At 39.4% G+C, this 21033-nt stretch overlaps 1 protein-coding gene, 1 long non-coding RNA gene and 1 other non-coding gene across 5 annotated transcripts in view; 2 read left to right on the plus strand and 1 right to left on the minus strand.

Annotated features, from left to right (window-relative positions):
• Window positions 1-21033, minus strand: part of RPGRIP1 (RPGR interacting protein 1) — a 179037-nt gene that overhangs the window by 35870 nt on the left and 122134 nt on the right. For 2 of the 3 annotated variants that reach the window (XM_081506753.1, XM_081506751.1), the window contains exon 1: window positions 401-684. In XM_081506753.1, coding sequence (XP_081362879.1) covers window positions 401-659 — 259 coding nt within the window. In that variant the 5' untranslated portion in view covers window positions 660-684. Of the gene's footprint in view, window positions 1-400; window positions 685-2094; window positions 2169-3387; window positions 3535-4404; window positions 4429-7271; window positions 7378-9223; window positions 9356-9850; window positions 9951-11108; window positions 11387-14042; window positions 14176-21033 lie in introns of those variants that run through there. The other variant, XM_081506750.1, reaches the window with a different exon arrangement.
• Window positions 734-4318, plus strand: LOC145512663 (uncharacterized). Its single transcript, XR_014058677.1, has 3 exons — window positions 734-896; window positions 2246-2330; window positions 3397-4318. It is a non-coding gene; the product is annotated as an uncharacterized LOC145512663 (long non-coding RNA).
• LOC145516038 (U6 spliceosomal RNA) lies at window positions 2599-2705 on the plus strand. Its single transcript, XR_014061212.1, has one exon. It is a non-coding gene; the product is annotated as a U6 spliceosomal RNA (small nuclear RNA).

Below are 21033 nucleotides of genomic sequence, written 5' to 3' on the forward strand. Positions count from 1 at the left end.
GAAATGCGAGTGGTAATGAAGATCAATAATCTGCTTCTCAATTTCAGGTATCAGATGCTAAAAAAGAAAACAAAATACTTTCCAACCATCCTAAAATGACTGATCAGACGGCAGAAAAATTCATTTTCAATACTTTCAATAAATAGTTAAAAACATTACAAATTAAGAAGTGGCATTCTCTCACATGGAAAGTCATCATGTAGGGCAAAGTATACGTGTGAGGTAGGTGTCATGCTTTCTTGATTGTGAATCTGATCTGACTGCCAATGTTGTTAGTCTAGTTATCCAGTACCCCACCCCACACACAAATAAGATCAAGAGATGGGGTTGGAGAAATGCTGGCCCAAGCTCCTTTCTCCCCTACCAGATGTAGAGGATGTCTCATTTGAGAGAGACCTACCTTTCTCTTGTGAGAGCTGAAGTAAGATTTCTCTCTTCTCCTTCATCTCAACATCCAGTTGATCCTGCAACTGAGAGACTTTCTGCTGTAGCTGTTCTCCAAGCTCATGGCTCCACTGAGGCTGACTGCTACTATCCAGCATGCTGAAAATGGGCAGCAAGTAAGGAGGGAGAGGAGAGTTGTCAGGTGGACACTCAAAGTTCGGTGATAGGACGTCTTTATTACACAGTTTCAGCATCTCCTGGGCATAGTTCATCATTCATTTCCCTACACGTTTTTTTTCTGCTCCTGCTTTCTCTATAACTGTCATTTACCAACTGCCTTGGAACTTTTGGGTCCTACTGAGTTGCTTAGTATCACTTCTGTTTAGTCTCAAATAATGCCCTGAGAAAACAACCCAAGTCTTATCTGTTTCCCAGGGAACTTCTCCAGCATGATGGCTTGCTTTAGGCAGGGAACTGTGTACCAAGACATTCTCAGGCCTGCTAGATTAGAAGTAAGGAACAGAATATTTCCTTTTTCCCTTACTCCTCTGTCTACCTTCACCAGTGGCTAGTTTAGAGAATGATCACCTTTGAGTTAGATTGTAAATTACGACTGCAGGAACTAAACTCTCAGTGACTGCATCCTGAACACCACTATATATCTAGATGACAGGACAGACTCATCTTCAGTGTAAAACACACAGTTCCTGATTATTTATACAAGTGAAGTTGACACTGGTAATCAAGCAATTATTTCTACTTATGTCTTTTTCCTATTTATCATTTTAATAAATGTGGTCTAAAAACAATTTGTTTAAGCTAGTACTGAGATTTCTTGGTACCTTCTGCCCATACATTACATGATGATCTGAGAAGATAATGTTATGAATAATGAAGGGAAGAGGCCAACAGTAATGTTTGTCATAGGGAGTCTTCAAAGTTGGTAAGGCTGACACTATCTTATTTCACTGAATTGAAGAGTGTCAGTTCTCCCCAGGATGCTCCCATGCAACCTCTCCAGTCTATACCCTGCTGTCCTTAAATTAGTCAGAAGGCACGTTTAATTTTTTAAAACTTACAGTATTTTTAATTTCAAAACACATGAGTATGTATTTGTTGTGAAAAATTAAAATGATACAGAGATATATAGAATAAAAGCCCTATTTCAGTTCTTTCATCTTATTAAAAGTTTGTGGATCCACACACATGACATAATTTAAATCACAACACGTTATTTTGCAATTTGTACTTTCTTTTAACAGTATATCTTAGGCATATAGGTCTAATAACTTTATACTATTTCAGTGTAGGGGTGCAACATGATTTATGTAGTCAATCCCTATCAGAGGAAATTTTGATTGTTTCCATTTTTTTTTTTTACTTTGACAGGTTAAAATAACAATGCAGGAATATTTAACATTCTTACTACAGAGGTACCTTTGCACATATACAAGAGGATTTCTTTAGTTTTTGTTTCCAAAAAATGGGTTATCTGGCACAAAAGAGATGTACCTGTAACGTTTTGATAGATAAAGTCAAATTCTCTTCCTAAAAGCGTCTGTCAATTTATATTCTCATTGTGTTGACTACCAGTTTCCCTGTGCCCTTCCTTATCAAGACTAGGAATTATTTTTATTGTTTAAATTCAGATTGCACTTTTCTATAACTGTCTTTTATAACAATGTTCTGAGATCTAAACTTGGTACTTACTTTTCTAAGAGTTTGTCATAATTGTCATTCAGCAATTTTCGTTCTTTTTCCAAATCTTCAACTCTCTCCTGAAACTAAGAATGATAATAGAATGTTGAGATAAAATTTTAAAATCCATTGCCTTGTACAAGTTCTCCCTTTTCTGTTACAGAGTGGGACTAGTGTGGGAGATTTTCAACGTTCATCTCCATGTTTATGAAGATCCATTCAACTAGAAAGACCTGAAGCAATTTAAGGTGGGATAGAAATTATTATTGGAATTAATGAGGATTCCCTGAATTAAATTTTTTTATTGTTAATAAAAACATTTCTTTTGCATTTTATACAGAACCTGAGCCTGCATCATGACTTGACAGTTACCCAGGGGTTTACAAGACAATATTATTCATCTCAACAGTGGTTCTGGGGATTAGGGATCCACATAAACACAGGCAGGAGTTTTGAGGGAGGAAGTGGGGCACAGCAGGAGTGTATTTTTAATCCTTTCTTAAAGAGAAAAGGCAGGTGCTCGCTTCGGCAGCACATATACTAAAATTGGAACGATACAGAGAAGATTAGCATGGCCCCTGCGCAAGGATGACACGCAAATTCGTGAAGCGTTCCATATTTTTTCAGTAAATTAAAGATTTTTAAAAGTTAAAAAAAAAAAAAAAAAGAGAAAAGGCAGTAGAGCATTCCGAGTCATTGGAAACCCGTGCATATGGGGCTTCTAAAACAAACACTGTACTGTGAGCTCTTGGGGAAGGGCAGGATAAGAACCTTGATAAATAAAGAGATATTTGCTTGTGGCAGGGAATGAGGAGGGAGGCTTACTATCGAATTAAATTTGCATGATGTCTGGGTTTCTACTGTTAGGGAAACAGTAGAACGTTATAACAGAGAAAAGACTGGAGAATAGTTGCTGTTTAGTCGCTAAGTCGTGTTTGTCTCTTTCGTGACTCCACGGACTGTCCATAAGATTTCCCAGGCAGAAAAACAGGAGTGGGTTGCCATGTCCTTCTCCAGATGATCTTCCCAACCCAGGGATCAAATCTGTGTCTTCTGCGTTGGCAGGTGGATTCTTTACCACTAAGCCACCAGGGAAGCCAGATGTAAATATAAATCCCAGTTTTTTCTAGTTTTACACCATTACAATACTGTAATTTTGAGCAAATTATTCAATCACTTGGAACCTCATTTTTCTCATATGAAAAAATAAAAATACCCATATTTTTGCTCAGATACACTTTTTAACATCTTTGAAATTGGGATGTAACATACAATTGATGGTATTTTTCAATTATTGTTATTTACCTCCTTCAGGGTTATCTGCAGGATGGACACATCTTCCATTTGGCTCTTCAGGCTCACAGCCTTCTTGCTCTCCTCCTTGAGCTCTGCCCTGAGCTCATTCACTTCGCTGAGGAGGGCATTGTGGGCTGCGCCCAGGATTCCCTGATTCTGGGGCAAAAGGAAAGTTGCTCTGGGAATGTTTATAACACTCAGCAGGAGAGGTCTCAAGAAACCAACAACCCCAGCATCAGCATTCCCTAATGGAGGTCTCAAAGAAGGGCTCTGATTTGAAGCATGGTGCCTTTGCACTGTAAAATAGCATTGTTTTTCACCCTAGAATTTCTCAGAAAGTATCATTTCCCTGTTGGTGAGGATTTTCCACTCTGGGAAACTAATTCATCACTGGAGCCTTGATTTTCCCAAAGTTCAAACTCAAGCCTAATTCTAATTAAAGTGCCACCTTTCTCAATTGCCTTTATCTTCTAAGATATTTAAATGCTTTTTATGATGACGTATTTCCCTTTGTGCACCTAGCAAAGTGACATGTTAACTCTAGAAGTTAAATGCATTTTTCTGATGGATACTTCTGAAAGGAACAGCTGTGGCTCATCATGCAAGGAACTTGACCTTAGTGACTCTTAATCATGGACATTTACCTAGCTTCACCTGTACCCCGCTCACAGAGGTACAAATATTTAATAACACCAGAGAAGGTTCGCAACAATTTTGCTATACCTCACCACCTCATGCATGCTAGAGGACTACTCCTAGGAATTTTTGAGCAAATGCTAAAATCTCTGTAGCAATAGGCTAAAAAATACTGTTTCAAATATTTCTTAACTCAGATCTTATATTTTAATTTTTGTGAAAACAATGCAATATGTATCTTCTGATAATAGTGACAGTATCGTTTGTCTTAATAAAAATTACATGTTTGATTTAGTTGGCTAAACTCTGTTACTTGAAGATTAAGATTCATTTGGGTTTCATTCCTCTGATTACCAAGAAACAGAGATTTAAGGAATCTTTATTAAGTACCTTATGGAGCAGAGCTTCATATGCCTGAAAGAAAGAAAGAGATATTACTCTATTGATATACCAAGTTGATATTTATTTTGATGTTTATCTCTGTAATACAAATGTTTAAATATTTATTTTAAAAGATGTTATGAACATTTTCCATAAATCAAGTCAATCTGTGTGCCTGTTTACTAACTGCTGCTCCCTTTCCCTGATCTAGCTTGCCAGGCAGTCTGTGAATATAATAGATCATGCCGTTTCTTTACAAGGGTCAGTTATGCAAATCTGCATTGCACTTGGTGGATTTTCCAAGAAAAAGCATTTTTATTTTCAAACTAGGTGCTATCTCTTTTCTCATTATGCTTCATAAAGGTCTCTTTACAGTTTTGGAAACAGAAATAACAACAATAACCAAACTCACAGCAACAGTTACTATTATTGGCTGAATAATTACTCTGTGTTACATGTGACCCTGTGTTTCATTATCTCTTATATTATCATCATTAATTCTTTCACATATATTATGTCATTTAATATTTACAGCAAATCTGAGAGGTACTGTTATCTAAACTTTAAAAATGAGAAACTCAAAGTTCAGAGAGCTAAGTCACTTGCCCAGAATCACACAGCTTTCAAGAGACTGAGGGAGAGCTATACCTCAGCCTGACTCCAGAGTCTGCACTACTGATCTCATGCCACTGATAGAGATTAAGAGGATGAAAACTTATCTTAGTATATGTGTAATAAAATATGACTAGAAATGAAAACTGCTGTAAACAACAAACTGTAAAACCTACATTTAAAAAAATTATTCACCACTTTAGGTCATCTTTACACTACCACTAATATGAGTAAGGACATTCAATTTAGAATGGCTTTCTCTGTTTTTTCCTTCAATGCAATGGAGGAATGGATGGATTTTTTAAATATATAATTCTACAAATATAGCTATTTACCCATATGATTTTAAAATATCTTCCTTCCCAGATTTCCCATCCTTTCAGTGTTACCAAAATTATTCAACTCAAAAGAATACAGGCATATGCACAGTTCTTACAAAATACAGTTTTGGAGGTTGACCTTGTAAAGATACCTTTGTGCTAAGTTGCTTCAGTTGTGTCCAACTCTGTGAGACCCTAAGGACTGCAGCCTGCCAGGCTCCTCTGTCTATGGGATTCTCTAGGCGAGAGTACTATAGTGGGTTGCCATGCCCTCCTCCAGGGAATCTTCCCAACCCAGGAATCAAACCTGGGCCTCCTGGAATCTCCTACAGGCAGATTCTTTGCCACTGAGCCATCAGGGAAGCCCCAAAGATGCCTTTAGTCCTCATCAAAACAGACATACCAAGGGCAGAACCAACTGTAGCTAATCTCACTGAATGGCACCACCATCATTTAATCATCCAAGCTAGAGATGCAGGAGTTATCTCGTATTTCTCCTTTTCCCTCACCACTCTACTTTGGTGATAAAGTCTATTCTTCTAGTTCTGGACCTCTAACACAGTCCTTTCTCTGTGAGCCTCTTTCACTGCCTTGGCTGGGACCCTCTGAATGCCCTGGATCACTGCACTCACCTTTTTGCTAATTTCTTTGCCTTCAGTCTTATACCAGCCAACCTATCATTCACCCTGCTGCCAGGTCATCTTTCCTAGCAGTTTTGTCATTTTTGAGAAGTTCAAAATTTCAGAAAAGTATAAGTACTATAATAACAGTCATCTATAATCCCACTACTCAGAATTAATCATTATTAGTACTTTATAATAGTTTTTTGAAAGTATCATTTCTTTGTTAAAATGTATTTCAAAATATTTTGGACATTTAAAAAAAGACAAAGTGATCTCTTTGGGGAAAAAAACTGATGATCAACTTGCTTAAAACCTTTCTGCAGCTCTCCACTGTCTATAGTATAAAGTCTAAATTCCTGCTAAGAGCTCCATGACCTGCTCCCTGATGCTTCTTACCTCTGTGCCTTGGCCTACACCACTCTACCCCTGGAAAGCCCTTCTCTTTCTCTTGCACACTCATTAACACACGCTAAACTGTCAGTGTTCAGATCAGGAGTAGCATCCCTTATGAATCCTCTTCAGATCCTGCAGCCCATCCTCTGGTGGATCCAACGACCCTCTCTTTTGTTTCCCCCCCATACCCTGCTTGGGGATAGTTGTACTTGTCTACATCTTGTCTTCTCACTTTTACAAGTTCCTTGAAGGCAGGAGCTGTATTATCTTTCTAACCTTTGTATCCAGTGCTTTGCACAATTCCTGGTAGTCAATAAATGTTTATTCAGTAAAAGAATGGTGCCAATTTATTATTTAGACTCTTGATGCCCTATTTCTACCATTCAGATATGAGTTTCTATTGCGTGGTAGTGAGAAGAGTGTGAGCCTTGATTCCAGATAAACCTGGACCCAAATTCTGCTCTTCTCTTACCATTTTTACAACTTGAGCGAGTTATTTAACTTCTTTGTGGCTCAGTTCCCTCACCTGTTAAACGTACTTACCTTGACGGCTGTAGTCCGGCTTAGATGACTCTAAGTACCTAGGTCAGAGTCCATCACATAGAAAGTGCCCAGTAACCTGGTTTCCTTCCTCTCCCCTATGACTGCTCTTGGCTTCCCAAGTTTAGTTAAACTCTGGTTGTGGTCTCTGGCTTGGAACTTAATCTGACACAAGTTGCCCCCACTCAATTCCACCTTTGTGGGCAGGGCTTGAGGTGTAAGGCTTGGATTTGAACATCACCTGTAGATTTGTGACTTTTGACAAGCAACTCAGCTTCTTTCCTTTCTGGTCTCCCATGTGTAAAATAGAGAAAATAACACAATTTTCTTAACTAATTGATTTCACCCCCTCCCCCCAAAAAAAGCACAGCTGAAGATGGCAACTCACGGCCTGAACTTCTGTTAATTGTGCCTTTGTCACTGCCAAAGAGGTATTCCTTTCATGTAAGAGCTTCTTAAGTCGAATCAGCTGTATATTCTCTTTAATGGAAGCTCTGGAGAAAGAAGACAGTACTAAAATACCATCTGTGAATGGACAGAGTTAAGGACCTTTCCCCTCTGTGGATATGGACAGGGACACAAAGGAAGATTGTTATTTCTGAACCTAAGAGACCATGTTTTCTTTATTATTTGAAAGGCACTGGGGGAGGATTTGGGTTCACTAGACTCTGTCAGCGATTTCCAGTCCTAGCTGGTTATTAGAATCATCTGGTGCAATCTTTAATCTTAACACTGCCTCAACTCCACCCCCAATTAATTGAAAGGGAGTCTCTGGGGTGGGATGCAGGCATCTATGGTTTTAAAAAGCCTTCAAGTTTAAAACTTATGTCCAAACAGAAACATGAATGTGTATTTTACAACAGTTTCACTCATAAGTGTCAAAATTTGGAAGCTACCAAGATGTTCTTCAATAGGTAAGTGGCTAAATAAACTGTGATACATCCAGACAATGAAATGTGATTCAGTGCTAAAAAGAAATGATCAAGCCATGAAGAGGAGGAAACTTAAACGCACATTGCTAAGTGAAAGAAGCCAATCTAAAAAAACAACATACTGTATGATTCCAACTAGATAAAGTTCTGGGAAAGGCAAAACAATGAGGACAGTAAAAAGAGCAGTGGTGCCAGGAGGACGGAGAAGGCAATGGCACCCCACTCCAGTACTCTTGCCTGGAAAATCCCATGGATGGAGGAGCCTGGTAGGCTACAGTCCATGGGGTCGCTAAGAGTTGGACACGACTGAGCGACTTCACTTTCACTTTTCCCTTTCATGCACTGGAGAAGGAAATGGCAACCCACTCCAGTATTCTTGCCTGGAGAATCCCAGGGACGGTGGAGCCTGGTGGGCTGCCGTCTATGAGGTCGCACAGAGTCGGACACGACTGAGGTGACTTAGCACCAGCAGCAGCAGCTAGGGGGAAGGGGGAAGGAAGGGATGAATAGGCAGAGCACAGAGGATTTTTAGGGCAGTGAAACTACACTGTACGAAACTATGACAATGGACACGGGATTAAATATTTGTCCAAACCCATAGAATGCACAACACCAAGAATAACCATAAGGTAAATTATGGACTTTGGGTGATTTTTGTGATATGTCCCTGTAGATTCATCCATTGTAACAAATGTATCCCTCTGCTGTGGGATGTTGACAATGAGGGAGGTTTGGGTGTGTGGGGGAGGGAGGGGAAGGTGAGACTGGGAGGTGTATGGGAAACCTCTCTGCTGCTGCTAAGTCGCTTCAGTCGTGTCCGACTCTGTGCGACCCCATAGACGGCAGCCCACCAGGCTCTGCCGTCCCTGGGATTCTCCAGGCAAGAACACTGGAGTGGGTTGCCATTTCCTTCTCCAATGCATGAAAGTGAAAAGTGAAAGTGAAGTCGCTCAGTTGTGTCTGACTCTTCGTGACCCCATGGACTGCAGCCTACCAGGCTCCTCCGTCCATGGGATTTTCCAGGCAAGAGTACTGGAGTGGGTTGCCATTGCCTTCTCCGGAAACCTGTCTACTTTATGCTCAATTCTGTTGTGAACCTAAACTGCTCTAAAAAAATTAAGTCTTTATTTTTTTAAGCTTTCCAGGGGCTGAAGCAGAATAGGGGCTGAGAACCCCCATCTGGTGATAAGGCTGAAATATTTTTCCTTCTATAAAGTGAAGCAGCAAAACTTTTATTATACATAAAAATCCCTTTCAAGTTAATCAATTCCGTAATCCACTTGTGCCTCCAGGTCTACTTCTCAGAGTGAATTTAATCCCAAACATTCTCTATTCCTCTGAGATGGGTAAAAGGTGCCAATAAGAATCTTTTTCAGTTCATTTGGGAAATGGAATTCCACACTCTTACCGAAGCTCTGTGGCCTTCTGAGTACTCTCCAAAGAGTTTCTCTGTTCAAAATTTTCATCTTTGGACCACATTTTCTCAGGAGACTTGGGTGGTTCTTCCACTTGCATAGTATCGCTGGTCATAACATGGTCACTGTTAGGCATGCATAGACCAATGAGCTTAGTCATAATTATATGACTTTGCTAAAAGGGATTTTCCTGTTAGAATTAGGAACATTAAATACAAAAAGAATAAATAGAAATCCCTGTTATAGGGGTTTAGAACTAGGTTCTCACATATGTATATTTTTTTAAAAATTAGAGGAGTTAGTAATCTTGGCATGTGTGTAGGATAATCTTAGCTTTCCAGTGTCAAACAGAAATATGAGTTAATTATGACCTAAGGGGGTAAATATAGGGAGAAGGAATACCTTCAATTAAGGAAAGGGCCTTTATTTCCCTTTTCTTGGAAGACAGAGAGGTGCGTATTTTCCATTTTTAAGCAATGAAGTTGGAATTTGACCTAGGGATGACTTTCATCTTCTCTGATAATGCTGGAACGGCTCAAAAGTGGCATGGTTCACTTGTTCTCCAAATGAGGCTTTTCCAACTAAAGGTGAAAAGCACAGGATAGAAGAAGAGAACTCACAGTTCGCTGGGTTCACTGGATACTTCACTTCTGGCTTTTTCATTTGTCACATGTTCCTTGAATGTGGCAGGGGCTGTGTAGCTCAGCCTGTCCCTTGACTCTGAAAGTTTATAGACAGAAGATGCAGACTCTGGCAAGAGATTTCTCCAGAACTCTGGCTAGAAATGGAACCCCAAGTGCTGAAGGAAGGGAGACTTGAGACCTGGGGGAAGTCCTTATATGACCAATGATCCCAGAAGGGGGGTTTCAGGTTTTACTCTTGCACTACTGATTTAATAAGTTAGCAGGACTATAGGCTCTCGGGTAAGTAAGAATAAATGGGAAGAAGAAAGAGCAGGGATTGTGTGTCTACCCTTACGTATCTTTGTTTCTAGTGCCTAGTAAATAATTGGTATTCTATAGTACTGAAGTTAAACTGAGCTGAACTTCAAACAAATTTTTTAGTTTTTCTCCTTTTAGCTGTTTACACAAAGATTTTGTTAGCTCAAGAAGGGAGCTTGAAAATATAGAACTGTGCTGAACAAAACCCAACACTGAGTCCCCAGGGCCAAGACACCTTATTTCCATGAATCTAAAAAAGGGACGAGTAAGCCAGGTGAAGGAGGCACACACAGCACTGTATTTAATTCAATGTTGGGTTCCGTAGCAGTCAGAGATGCTTAGCCACTTGGGATACAGGAAGAGGAGAAACTGCAGCTCCTCAAACAGCAGTCTGACTTCTAGGCCTGGACTTTAGGAATGGGCTTTGGGAATCTCCCAACCCATGCAGTTGTATGCAAAGTTTGTCTGTGTATGTGTATGAGCAGTTTTCTTGGGAGGAGGCCTAGCTTTTGCTCATGGTTTCAAAGGAGTCTATTTTCCCCCAAAAAGATGAAGAACCCCAATTTTAGAGGCACAAATCACTCTGCCCAGAGTCCCATAGTCCCAGGAGAGGGACAGGTCTTAAGATCACTGCCACTCACACCTGAGCAGGTCATGAAAGTTATCTGTTTTCTGATCTCTACAAAACTTGACCAGCAACTTTCTCTTTTCCATTGTCTGATTCTCCTCTCAATAGAACCGCATGGTGAAGTGAGAATTTTGAACCTGACATCCTACTCAGGAAAAAAAAAAAAAGATTTTGGAGAATAGAGAGGAAAGAGAACAAAAGAGCAAAATGGGGGTGGTGGGCGGAATACAGCAGTGGGAGGAAAATGTGGCTGGCAAATCAATCCTTACAGCGTTTTGGCCCTGTTGGGGATTTGGCCCCGAGCCTCACCTCTCTTGGGTTTCTCTGCCTCCGGCGCCCCGGCGGTGTGGAGCTGTCTGTGTCCCGCCTGGACGCGAGGCTGGGTGCGGCGGGCAGCAGAGGGGCCGACGCGCTGGAACTGCCGCGGGAGCCCGTGCAGCTGGGGACGCTGGTGCTTGAGGGGTCGCTGCCCCCACTCTGCGTTCCGCTGCCGTCTAGCGGGCTCCCTGAGTTCAGGCGCTGCCGCGGCCGCCTCGGCCCGCAGGCCCCGGCCTGCTGCGGTTAACCGGAGCAAGGCTGTCCTCATCCTGTGGGCAAAAAGAGAGCTGGTCGATCGTGCCTTCTTCTATGACAGTGATTACCTCTACACTTTACTTGGTGGCAAGTAATCTGAATTGATCTCTGATATAAATTTATATTCTGTAGTCCACTATTTACACTTAAAAATTAATTTTCTGCCCCAATGACCATGATGTATTAATACAGAAGACTCTATATATAATTTTGTATATTTATTTTTAAATTATATGTAGAGTCTTCTGTATTAATACATCATGGTCATTATAAGCCATAAACAAAAATACTAAGTTAACAGGAGATAATTAAATATAAGCAGAAATTTTAATATTTACTTCTCCAGTCCCAACTGTTCACACATTCCTGTATATATGCTCACTGTAAAAATTATTCCTGTATTAGTCCCTCTGGGTACACTGAGCATTACCTACAATGGATAGTCAATCACTGTTGATTATCTTGACCTGAAATCATACTTTTGAATGTTACCATCAGATTCTGTGGTCCCACCACCTGCCAGTTCTGACATTGACTAGTTGCCTGGGGCATGTCATTAACCATTTGTGTTCGGTTTCCTCATCTATAAATACAGGTATTTGCCTCATTGTATTGTTTGGAAAAGGGCATGGCAACCCACCCCAGTATTCTTGCCTGGAGAATCCCATGGACAGAGGAGACTGGCAGGCTATAGTCCATAGCGTTGCAAAGAGTAGGACATGACTGAAGCAACTTAGCACGCACGCATGAATTGTATTTTTATGAGGATTAAATAAGTTACTATATATAAAGGACTTAGTGATGGTGCACTGTAAGCACAGTGGGTTGTTGTTTAGTTGCTAAGTTGTGTCCCATTCTCTTGCAACCCCATGGATTGTAGCCCACCAAGCTCCTCTGTCCATGGGATTTCCCAGGCAAGAATACTGGAGTGGGTTGCCATTTCCTTCTCCAGGGGATCTTCCTGACCCAGGGATCAAACCTGCATCTCCTGCATTGGCCAGGAGATTCTTTACCACTGAGTCACCAGGGAAGTCCTGGAGGAGTTAGCAATTATTATTATGCATCATTATGTCCAAATAAAGAAATCAAGGCATTAAACAGCTAGGTAACTTGCTCAAAGTCAGAGGGGATAGTATCCAGTTTAGTCACTTACTATCTATAACCTCAAGTACTTTTTGGTTATCAACCAAGAAACAAGATTCTTTGGCCCATGTAACCATCTGACTTCACTGGATTCTCAAGTTCTCCACACTATAAAAGAATCTCCAACTCCTAAGTGTGATGGCATACAGCAGTAACCTGCAATCTCATAAATTCTAAATGAAACTCTGAACCACTCTTGGGGATTACCAACGAGAAAGCAAAAAGCTGCTGTTGACATTGGGCAATTGGTGTGACATAGCTAGTCCTCAGTGTTGTTTGAAGGTGGCCTGGCATTCACAGCTACATTCACAGCTAGGCCCTGTTATTGTGCTTTTGGATGTAATCTCATAGAACACAAATATCACACATGGCCACTCTGAGACCATGACAGAGTGATACCAAAGAAGTCTGCTGCATACTTCTGTCTCATCTCAGACAAAAACAAGGTCACTGTCTCACCCAGAAAATACCAAACATACTCTCTCCTGGCTAACATGAGTGACTGCTGCTTCTTTCCCAATTACAGCTTTAGCCTCACTCTAGTCTAGCCTCCCTGTAGGTAAGATTTACTGAGATATCAAAACACAGAATTATCCCTGCTTTCTGACAGTACCAAGTCTAGAGCAAATTTCTGTTACCTTGTAGCCTCCCCTAAATCACCCAACTGAAGCCCAAATCCTATGATAGACTCTTTCTAACACAGTCTTACTGAGATGCCCATGGTGTGCACTTTTTCTAGCTACAACAGTAAAAACCCAAACTTGCCCAACTATAGGTGTGTTCCTAATGGTCTTTGGCTGGGAGGCATTGACACCAGTATCTTTATAATGCGTCCTAGAGATTAACCCTAGACTTTCAGAACTCTTATTCTCCCCTTCTAGTTATCTACCCATCCTCCATCTCAGATTTCTTTCCAGGTCTGTACCCAAAAGATACACTTTTGAAAGCCAGTACCCTAAAATCACTGTGTAGGGTATATTTTGGAGTTAAGAGCTTTCAGCTCTGCTATTCATTAGCTATGACCTGGGGCAAGTTATTTAACCTCTTTGTGCTCCCTTTCCTTCTTAATAATGCTTCTTTCATTATATTAAATGAGTTAACACATATAAAGCACATATTACATGCCTGCATATAGGAAATGATAGATGCAATTTTGGGTTTTGTTTTATAAATAAAAACCCATTTTCTTACTTGCCCCTGTAGTCTTTAGTCCTTTGAGATTTTGTCCATTCCCCTGTCCCCATTCTCTCTTTTGTGACCAGGGCAGAAGCCTGTCCAGTCTCGTGCTCTCTGGGTTGGAATAGCTCTGATGATGCTTTATGGACTAATGGCCACAGACTATTGATGCATTTGGCAAGAAAACAAAATAAAGCAATATTGCTTCGAAAATAATTTTTGGAGTTAACCATCTTTGCCATTTGAACTGTTTTCTGGTGTAGACATCTCAGGAAGATGCATTCTTTTTTGTTTATTACGGTGAAGGTCTGATGTAGACACAGCTTTTAAAGACGTAAGAACTCTGGGTACCTTTTGATCTCATCTTGTTGCTTCCAAAAAAGCTCCTTCACCAACATGTGCTCTTCACGAAGACGATACAAACTGTCCTCCAATTCATCCCGAGTCATCCTGCTCAAGGGTGGTTGAGTTTTTGTATTCTTACCTAAAGTCCCAGGAGAGAGTAAATAGAGATTATTCTTATATGTAATGTTTTTAACTCATCATATCTCTGGCTGCATCTTGTCCAGAGGGCTTGAATCTATTTTGAGTCATGTGTTTAAGAGGAAATTCATGAAGTATATGAAATGTACGCTAATGGACCACTTAATCATTCTACGTCACTCTTGTATTTGGAAAATCATTACATTTCATTCCAACATGTGATTCAACCTCCTATCTGGAAAGTATATTCTCTTTCTAAAAGTAGCAAGTAGAGCTTTTAGTCTACTTAATTTTTATTTTTAATCCACTCTTTTATTTTTCCTTCTCATAATAATTAGATAATTTGGACTTAGACAAGGGTTGTACCCATAACTGTCTTCAGAGCCCCCATAAGGAAAAAGATAGAAACCTTTCTTGAGTACCAGGAGTCACCATTTGTTTTTGTGGTATGGAGAAATTGTCCCCAAATCTGCTTCCTTGGAATAGAGCCTCTGCTTGATCTAAGCAGAGGAAACTGCAGTACACTATAATGAGTGTGTTAGTGTTCACTAGTTTAGAATCAGTTCTGATCTTGTAGAAAAACCCAGAGCTTAAAATTTAAGCTCATAATTGTTAATTTTACTTCATTTGTCTTATCCTATTCTTTCTCTCTCTTTCTACATATATATGTTACATAATATTTAATATTACATGTATTTTCTACATATTACTTTTTGGAACCACTTAAAAGTAAATTACAGACATGATGTCCATTTACTTCTAAAGAATCATGGTATATTTGATGGATACAGTATATCCATCAAAATCAGGAAATTAGCCCTAATGTTATTTTACCATCTAACCCATAGACCATTCAAATTTCAAAAATTCAGGATCATGTGTTTCACTTGATTGCCATGTCTCTTTAGTCTCCTTCACTCTAGAACAGTTCTTTAGTCTTTTCTTGTCTTTCATGACTTTGACATTTTTAAGAGTACAGAGTAAAGGCCATTTCCTTTGTAGAATGCCCCTCAGTTAGGGTTTGACTGATGTTTCTTCACAGTGGGTTCAGATTATTCATTTGGGACAGAAACCCCACAGAACTGAAGCTATCCTTTTCTCAGTGCATTGTATCAGGAGGCACATAATACCGGAGTGGGTTGCCATTCCCTTCTCCAGGGAATCTTCTGACCCAGGGATCAAACCCGTGTCTCCTGCACTGGCACGGGGATTCTTTACCACTGAGTCACCATAAAGTTAATTGAGAAGTCTTGTTAAAACCCATTAATTAATAATTATTTTCTGGGGAAATAATTTGACACTGTATATTAGGACATAATGTTATATGACATTATAAAATTTTCACCAACTAGCTTTAGCATTGTTTAATGATTCCTGCCTGAATTACCACTATCATGGTCACCAAATGGTGAGTTTTTAATTCCATTATTCTTTCTACATTTGTTAGTTGCATTCTACTATAAAAGATGTTCCTTCAGTGTGTTTATTAATTCATCTGTTTATTTATATCTGTGTGATCTTATGGATTTGTTTTATTCAATGGGTTATAATCCATCAATATCATTCCTTTTAATGCTCAAATTTTTCCTGATTTGGCCAGGGTGAGCCCTTCTAGCTGATTCTGATGTCCTTTAAAAATATCTCCATGGGGACTCCCCTGGTGGTCCAGTGGTTAAGACTTTGCCTTCCAATGCAGGGAGTGCATGGTTCGATCCCTGGTCGGGGAGCTAAGATCCCACATGCCTTGTGGCCAAAAAACCAAAACCATAAAACAGAAACAATATTGTAACAAATTCAATAAAGATTTTAAAAAAATATATCTCCATGATTTTTTGAGAACTTTCTTATTTTCTGGCACAATAAGATATTCTAGGCTCACCTTGTGCTTTCCCTACCTGACCCTCTTGTACCTGTTACCAGAGAAGGTATTTAAAAACTAAAATTTGGGTATTTTGTGTTCTTATGGCTATGTCCTCTAAGCTGACAGAGTCAGGAAGTGTATGCATATATACACACTCATGTGCACAGTCACACATACACACCTATATCTATTTCTATATGCTAGAAACCATGAGGGCACTCTGATACCTTCATATAAAATCCAAAATCACATGGTTTATTCTGGTGTTGTATCTTCCCATATTTGCATCTTTCTTCTCAGTGACAAATCAGTTCCCACTGTCCTCAATACACTTGAATGAAACAAGTCTCTCAGCTACATGGGCTATGTCTTTATCCATGGCACTGTTGAATCACACTGGTTTCTGCCAGCTGAGTGACCCACTGATTCATACCTGTTTGCAATGGCAGAGACTTCTGACCCCAGTAGCCCTGGTAGTGTACAAGCCAATAATATTTTTTATATTATATTGTGTTCTATTATTTTACTTTTTCTTTTAAATTTTATAGTGAGTTTATTTATGTATATATTTATTTTTGGTTGCACTGGGTCTTCATTGCTGTGTGCAGGCTTTCTCTAGTTGCAGTGAGCTACTCTTCATTGTGGTACACGGGCTTCTCATTGCGATGGCTTCTCTTGTTGTGGAGCACAGGCTCTAGGCACACAGGCTTCAGGAGTTGCAGTACGCAGGCCCAGTAGTTTCAGTGTCAGGCCCTAGGGCGCGAGGGCTTCAGTGGTTGTGGTACATGGGTTCAGTCGCATGTGGAATCTTCCGGGACCTGTGTTAGGGATTGAACCTGTGTCCCCTGCATTGGCAGGCGGATTCTTATCCACTGTACTGCAGGGAGCCAGCTCATGAGATCCCACCCATGACAGAGTCACGAGGAGAAGGACTGACGAGCAGAGCAACTCAGGCCTCAGGGATTCTCGGAAGGCTGCCTCAGCGCTTACCTTAAAGATGATATCTCTCTTTCTGATGCTTGCTATAGTAAACCTCTTCTTATTTTCTGTGACTTAGGTAAAAGGCCTCTCCTGATCTCTTCCTAAATAGATCAATGCTATGCTAAGTCGCTTCAGTCGTGTCCGACTCTGTGCGACCCCATAGACGGCAGCTCACCAGGCTCCGCCATCCCTAGGATTCTCCAGGCAAGAATACTGGAGTGGGTTGCCATTTCTTTCTCCAGTGCATGAAAGGGAAAAGTGAAAGTGAAGTCGCTCAGTCCTGTCCGACTCTTAGCGACCCCATGGACTGTAGCCTACCAGGCTCCTCCGTCCATGGGATTTTCCAGGCAAGAGTACTGGAGTGGGGTGCCATTGCCTTCTCCGAAATAGATCAATATGAAACCTTAATTGACAGAGTCCCCAAACAGTGGCACCCTATAAGATTATCTATGATATAGAGTATTTTAATCTAAATTCCTTTTGCTAGCATATTAGTTTGTTTGATAAATGTACCTGTGCCTTTGGAGCTAATGTGCATAACTGCTCCCTAGTAATAAAACAGCATTGAGAGCCTCCGCACAGAAAGCCCCTATGGGCACAAAACCCTTCGCAGGAAAAAAGGCTTGTTAGGAAATACAAAAAATATTGCTTTGTGAAACTGTTACTTAATCTATGTTTACTCACTATGTTTTTACTCTTAACGTATTTAGCCTATATAATGAAAGCATAATAGTTAGAGATTTATATAAATAGAAGTTTAGCTTTAATACAAATAATAAGACAATTGTTGATTTAACTGATGATTCTTACTTAGAGCTGAACTTCAGCTTGCTGTTCTATGACTTTATGGAACCACATTCTTTTCTGTTAAGCTCAAGGCATAGAGTAAATTACCAAAAACAGGTTTTACCTTAAAACTTCCTGTTGATAAATTCTTTCCTGATGTGCTCGATACAAAAGTGTTCTCACTGATCAACCCTTATCAATGGAGAGTCACAAGGTGTTAGCAGGCCACCAGGCCAGAAGATGATGTAAACAAAATGAGGCTTTCTGTAACTAAAGACATGCAAACGGCTTCAATGAGGGTCAAAGCTGCTGGCCCATTGAGCTAACTTGATAGGCCCATTAAGATATACCCATTAAACTAAGTTGGTATGTCCCTTAAGCTGAATTGGTATGACTCTATACTTTACATTTGTTTCTATATACCACTAAAAATATAAAAGCTGTCTTAAAAAACAGTAAAGTGAAAAAAAAATAATAAAATTAAATTAAAAAAAAAAACCAATAAAGTGGAAGACACTTGGAAACGCTAAGACTCGCTGTGTCTTCTCATTCGTATCGCCGACGCCGTCCATCCTGAGGGAACCCCTGGACCTGCTGGAGCTGGACTCCAGCACTGTACCACCAGGGAAGTGGTTGACATTATAATGTCAACATTTTTAGTTGTACAGCTTAACTGTACCATAAATACTTTTATTATTTTCTTTTGGAATTGGTCATATAGAAAAAATATTAAAATTAATTTGTAATATGTTGCATTTATTTTTTTTTGATGTGGACCATTTTTTTGAAGTCTTTACTGAAATTATTTCTGTTTTACGTTTCGGTTTTTCAGTTGTGAGTCATGTGCAAACTTAGCTCCCTGACCAGGGGTTAAAACTGCACCCCCAGCATTGGAAGGCAAAGTCTTAATCACTGCACTGCCAGGGAAGTGCCTAAAATTAACCTTTTAAAAATTAATTTTAAAATATATGCTATAAAAATATTCCATTAACGTGGTTTTATTTGTATGTTATCATACTTTTTTTTCTTCCAAAGCAAAGTTTCTAAGGTAAATTCAAAATTGCTTGGAATGAAAAAAAAAAATACAACTTCCAAACTAATGAAGTTAAAAATGATGCAGCTGATTGCTAGGGACACTTAACAGGAAAGTATGGTCACTAGGAGGAAAATCTGTAACATGACCAGAAACTTTCATGAAAATTTGCATTTATAGCAAACACTTTATTTGATTTACTTTTAGCTGTTTAGCTACGTAAAGAACAGAAGGGAAACTGGACCCTGTTTGTAATGACACGTAGGAAAGTTTCTTCTCCCACAAATCAAAAGTGTAAAACCTTTACTTTGGCACCTTCTTCCATACTCTCTTTACTGTGCTAAAGAAATACTGAGTTATTTTAGATTTTTGGTTGTATGGATGATCTCCAAACTGACTGAATTCTCTAGGGAATTATTTCCCACACAGGGGTTTTCTGTCACTAGTTCTATGACTTTTCCAACTTTGACAACCGTCTCAGCCAGTTCGTGTTTCATGTGCTTTATCCGTGCAACAATTAAAGCTTTAAGAAGCACAAAATCTCCAACTATGTGCTGTTAAAGGACAACAGGAACATAGTAGATTTCTCACTGAAATAGTATGATCTAGCTTTCTCCTCTCTTCAAACCTGCAGGCACCTGCTTCTGAACCTGATGGTTTGGAAGTTCTGCATATTTTCATCTTCGGGACCAATGGAAAGCTAAGCAGGAAGTATATACTAATCCAGTCCTCGGGGAGTCAACATCAACTCTACTACACTTTTAAATTTTGCTGAATTTGTGTTCCAGTTCTGAAGTCTCAATTCTTCTCCAAAATGATGACATTTAAAGATATCTCCCAGAGATTGGCCAAGATGACTGAGTAGAAAGGGCCTGAGCTCACCTCCTATTACAGTCACACCAAAATCACAACTATCTGCAGAACAACAAAAGATCTCCTACAACCAAAGAGACAAAGCAGGAACGGCAAGGTATTGTCAAGTCTCATACCTTTAGGTGGGGAATCCACAAATTGGAGGATAAATGCACTGTAGAGGTTCTCACAAAGGAGTAAGAGGTCCGAGACCCACATTAGGATTCCCAACCCAAGGGTCCTGCATGTAATGGTCATACATGACAAACCTACAGCTAACATCATACTCAACAGTAAAAAGCTGAGAACATTTTCTCTAAGATCAGGAACAAAACAAAGATGTCCACTCTTGCCACTTTCATTCAACATAGTTTTGGAAGTTCTAGCCATGGCAATCAGAGAAGAAAAAGAAATAAAGGGAACCCAAATTGGGAAAGAAGTAAAATTGTTACTGTTTGCAGATGACTTAACACTCTACATAGAAAATCCTAAAAACACTGGAAAACTACTATAGCTTATCAATGAATTCAGTAAAGTTGTAGGATATGAAATTAATATACAGATATTTATTGAATTTCTATACACTAACCATAAACTATTAGAGAAATTAAGAAAACAATCCTATTTACCATTATGTCAGAGGAATGAAATATCTAGGAATAAACATGTCTAAGGACATGACAAAGACAGTAAAAGACAGTACTTGGAAAAGTATCAGACACTGATAAAAGAAACTGAAGACAACACAAACAGAAACATATATTGTGTTCATGAATTGAAAGAATTAATATTATTAAAGTGACCATACTACCCAAGGTAATCTACATACACACACAAAGAATGAAGCTGCATCCTTACCACACACCACATATTAAACATTAACTTAAAAATGGATCACAGACCTAAGTGAAAGAGCTGAAACTGCAAAATTCTTAGAAGAAAATATGGAAGTAAACTGTTGTGATCTTGGACCATGCAGTATTATATATGATGATATGAAGAATTTGGAACTCTCATACATTGTTAGTAGGGATGTAAAAATGTGCAACTGCTGTCAGAAATAATCTGGCAGTTCCTTGAAATAACAAAGAGTTACCATATGACCCAGCAATCCCACTTTTGGGTATATACCTAAGAGAAATGAAAACGTATGTTTGTATAAAACCAGTACATGAATGTTCATACCAGCATTATTTATAAAAGCCAGAAAGTGAAAACAACTCAAATGTCCATCAACTGATGAATGTATAAACAAAAGATAAAAGTAATAAAAAAGGAATGAAGCATTGATAAATGCTACAATTTGAATGAACTTTGAAAACATTTTGCTAAGTGAAAGAAGCTAG

Source organism: Giraffa tippelskirchi, chromosome 7 (genome assembly GCF_054371585.1).
Source record: "Giraffa tippelskirchi isolate mGirTip1 chromosome 7, T2T-mGirTip1v1.2.pri, whole genome shotgun sequence".
Classification (NCBI taxonomy): Eukaryota; Metazoa; Chordata; class Mammalia; order Artiodactyla; family Giraffidae; genus Giraffa; species Giraffa tippelskirchi.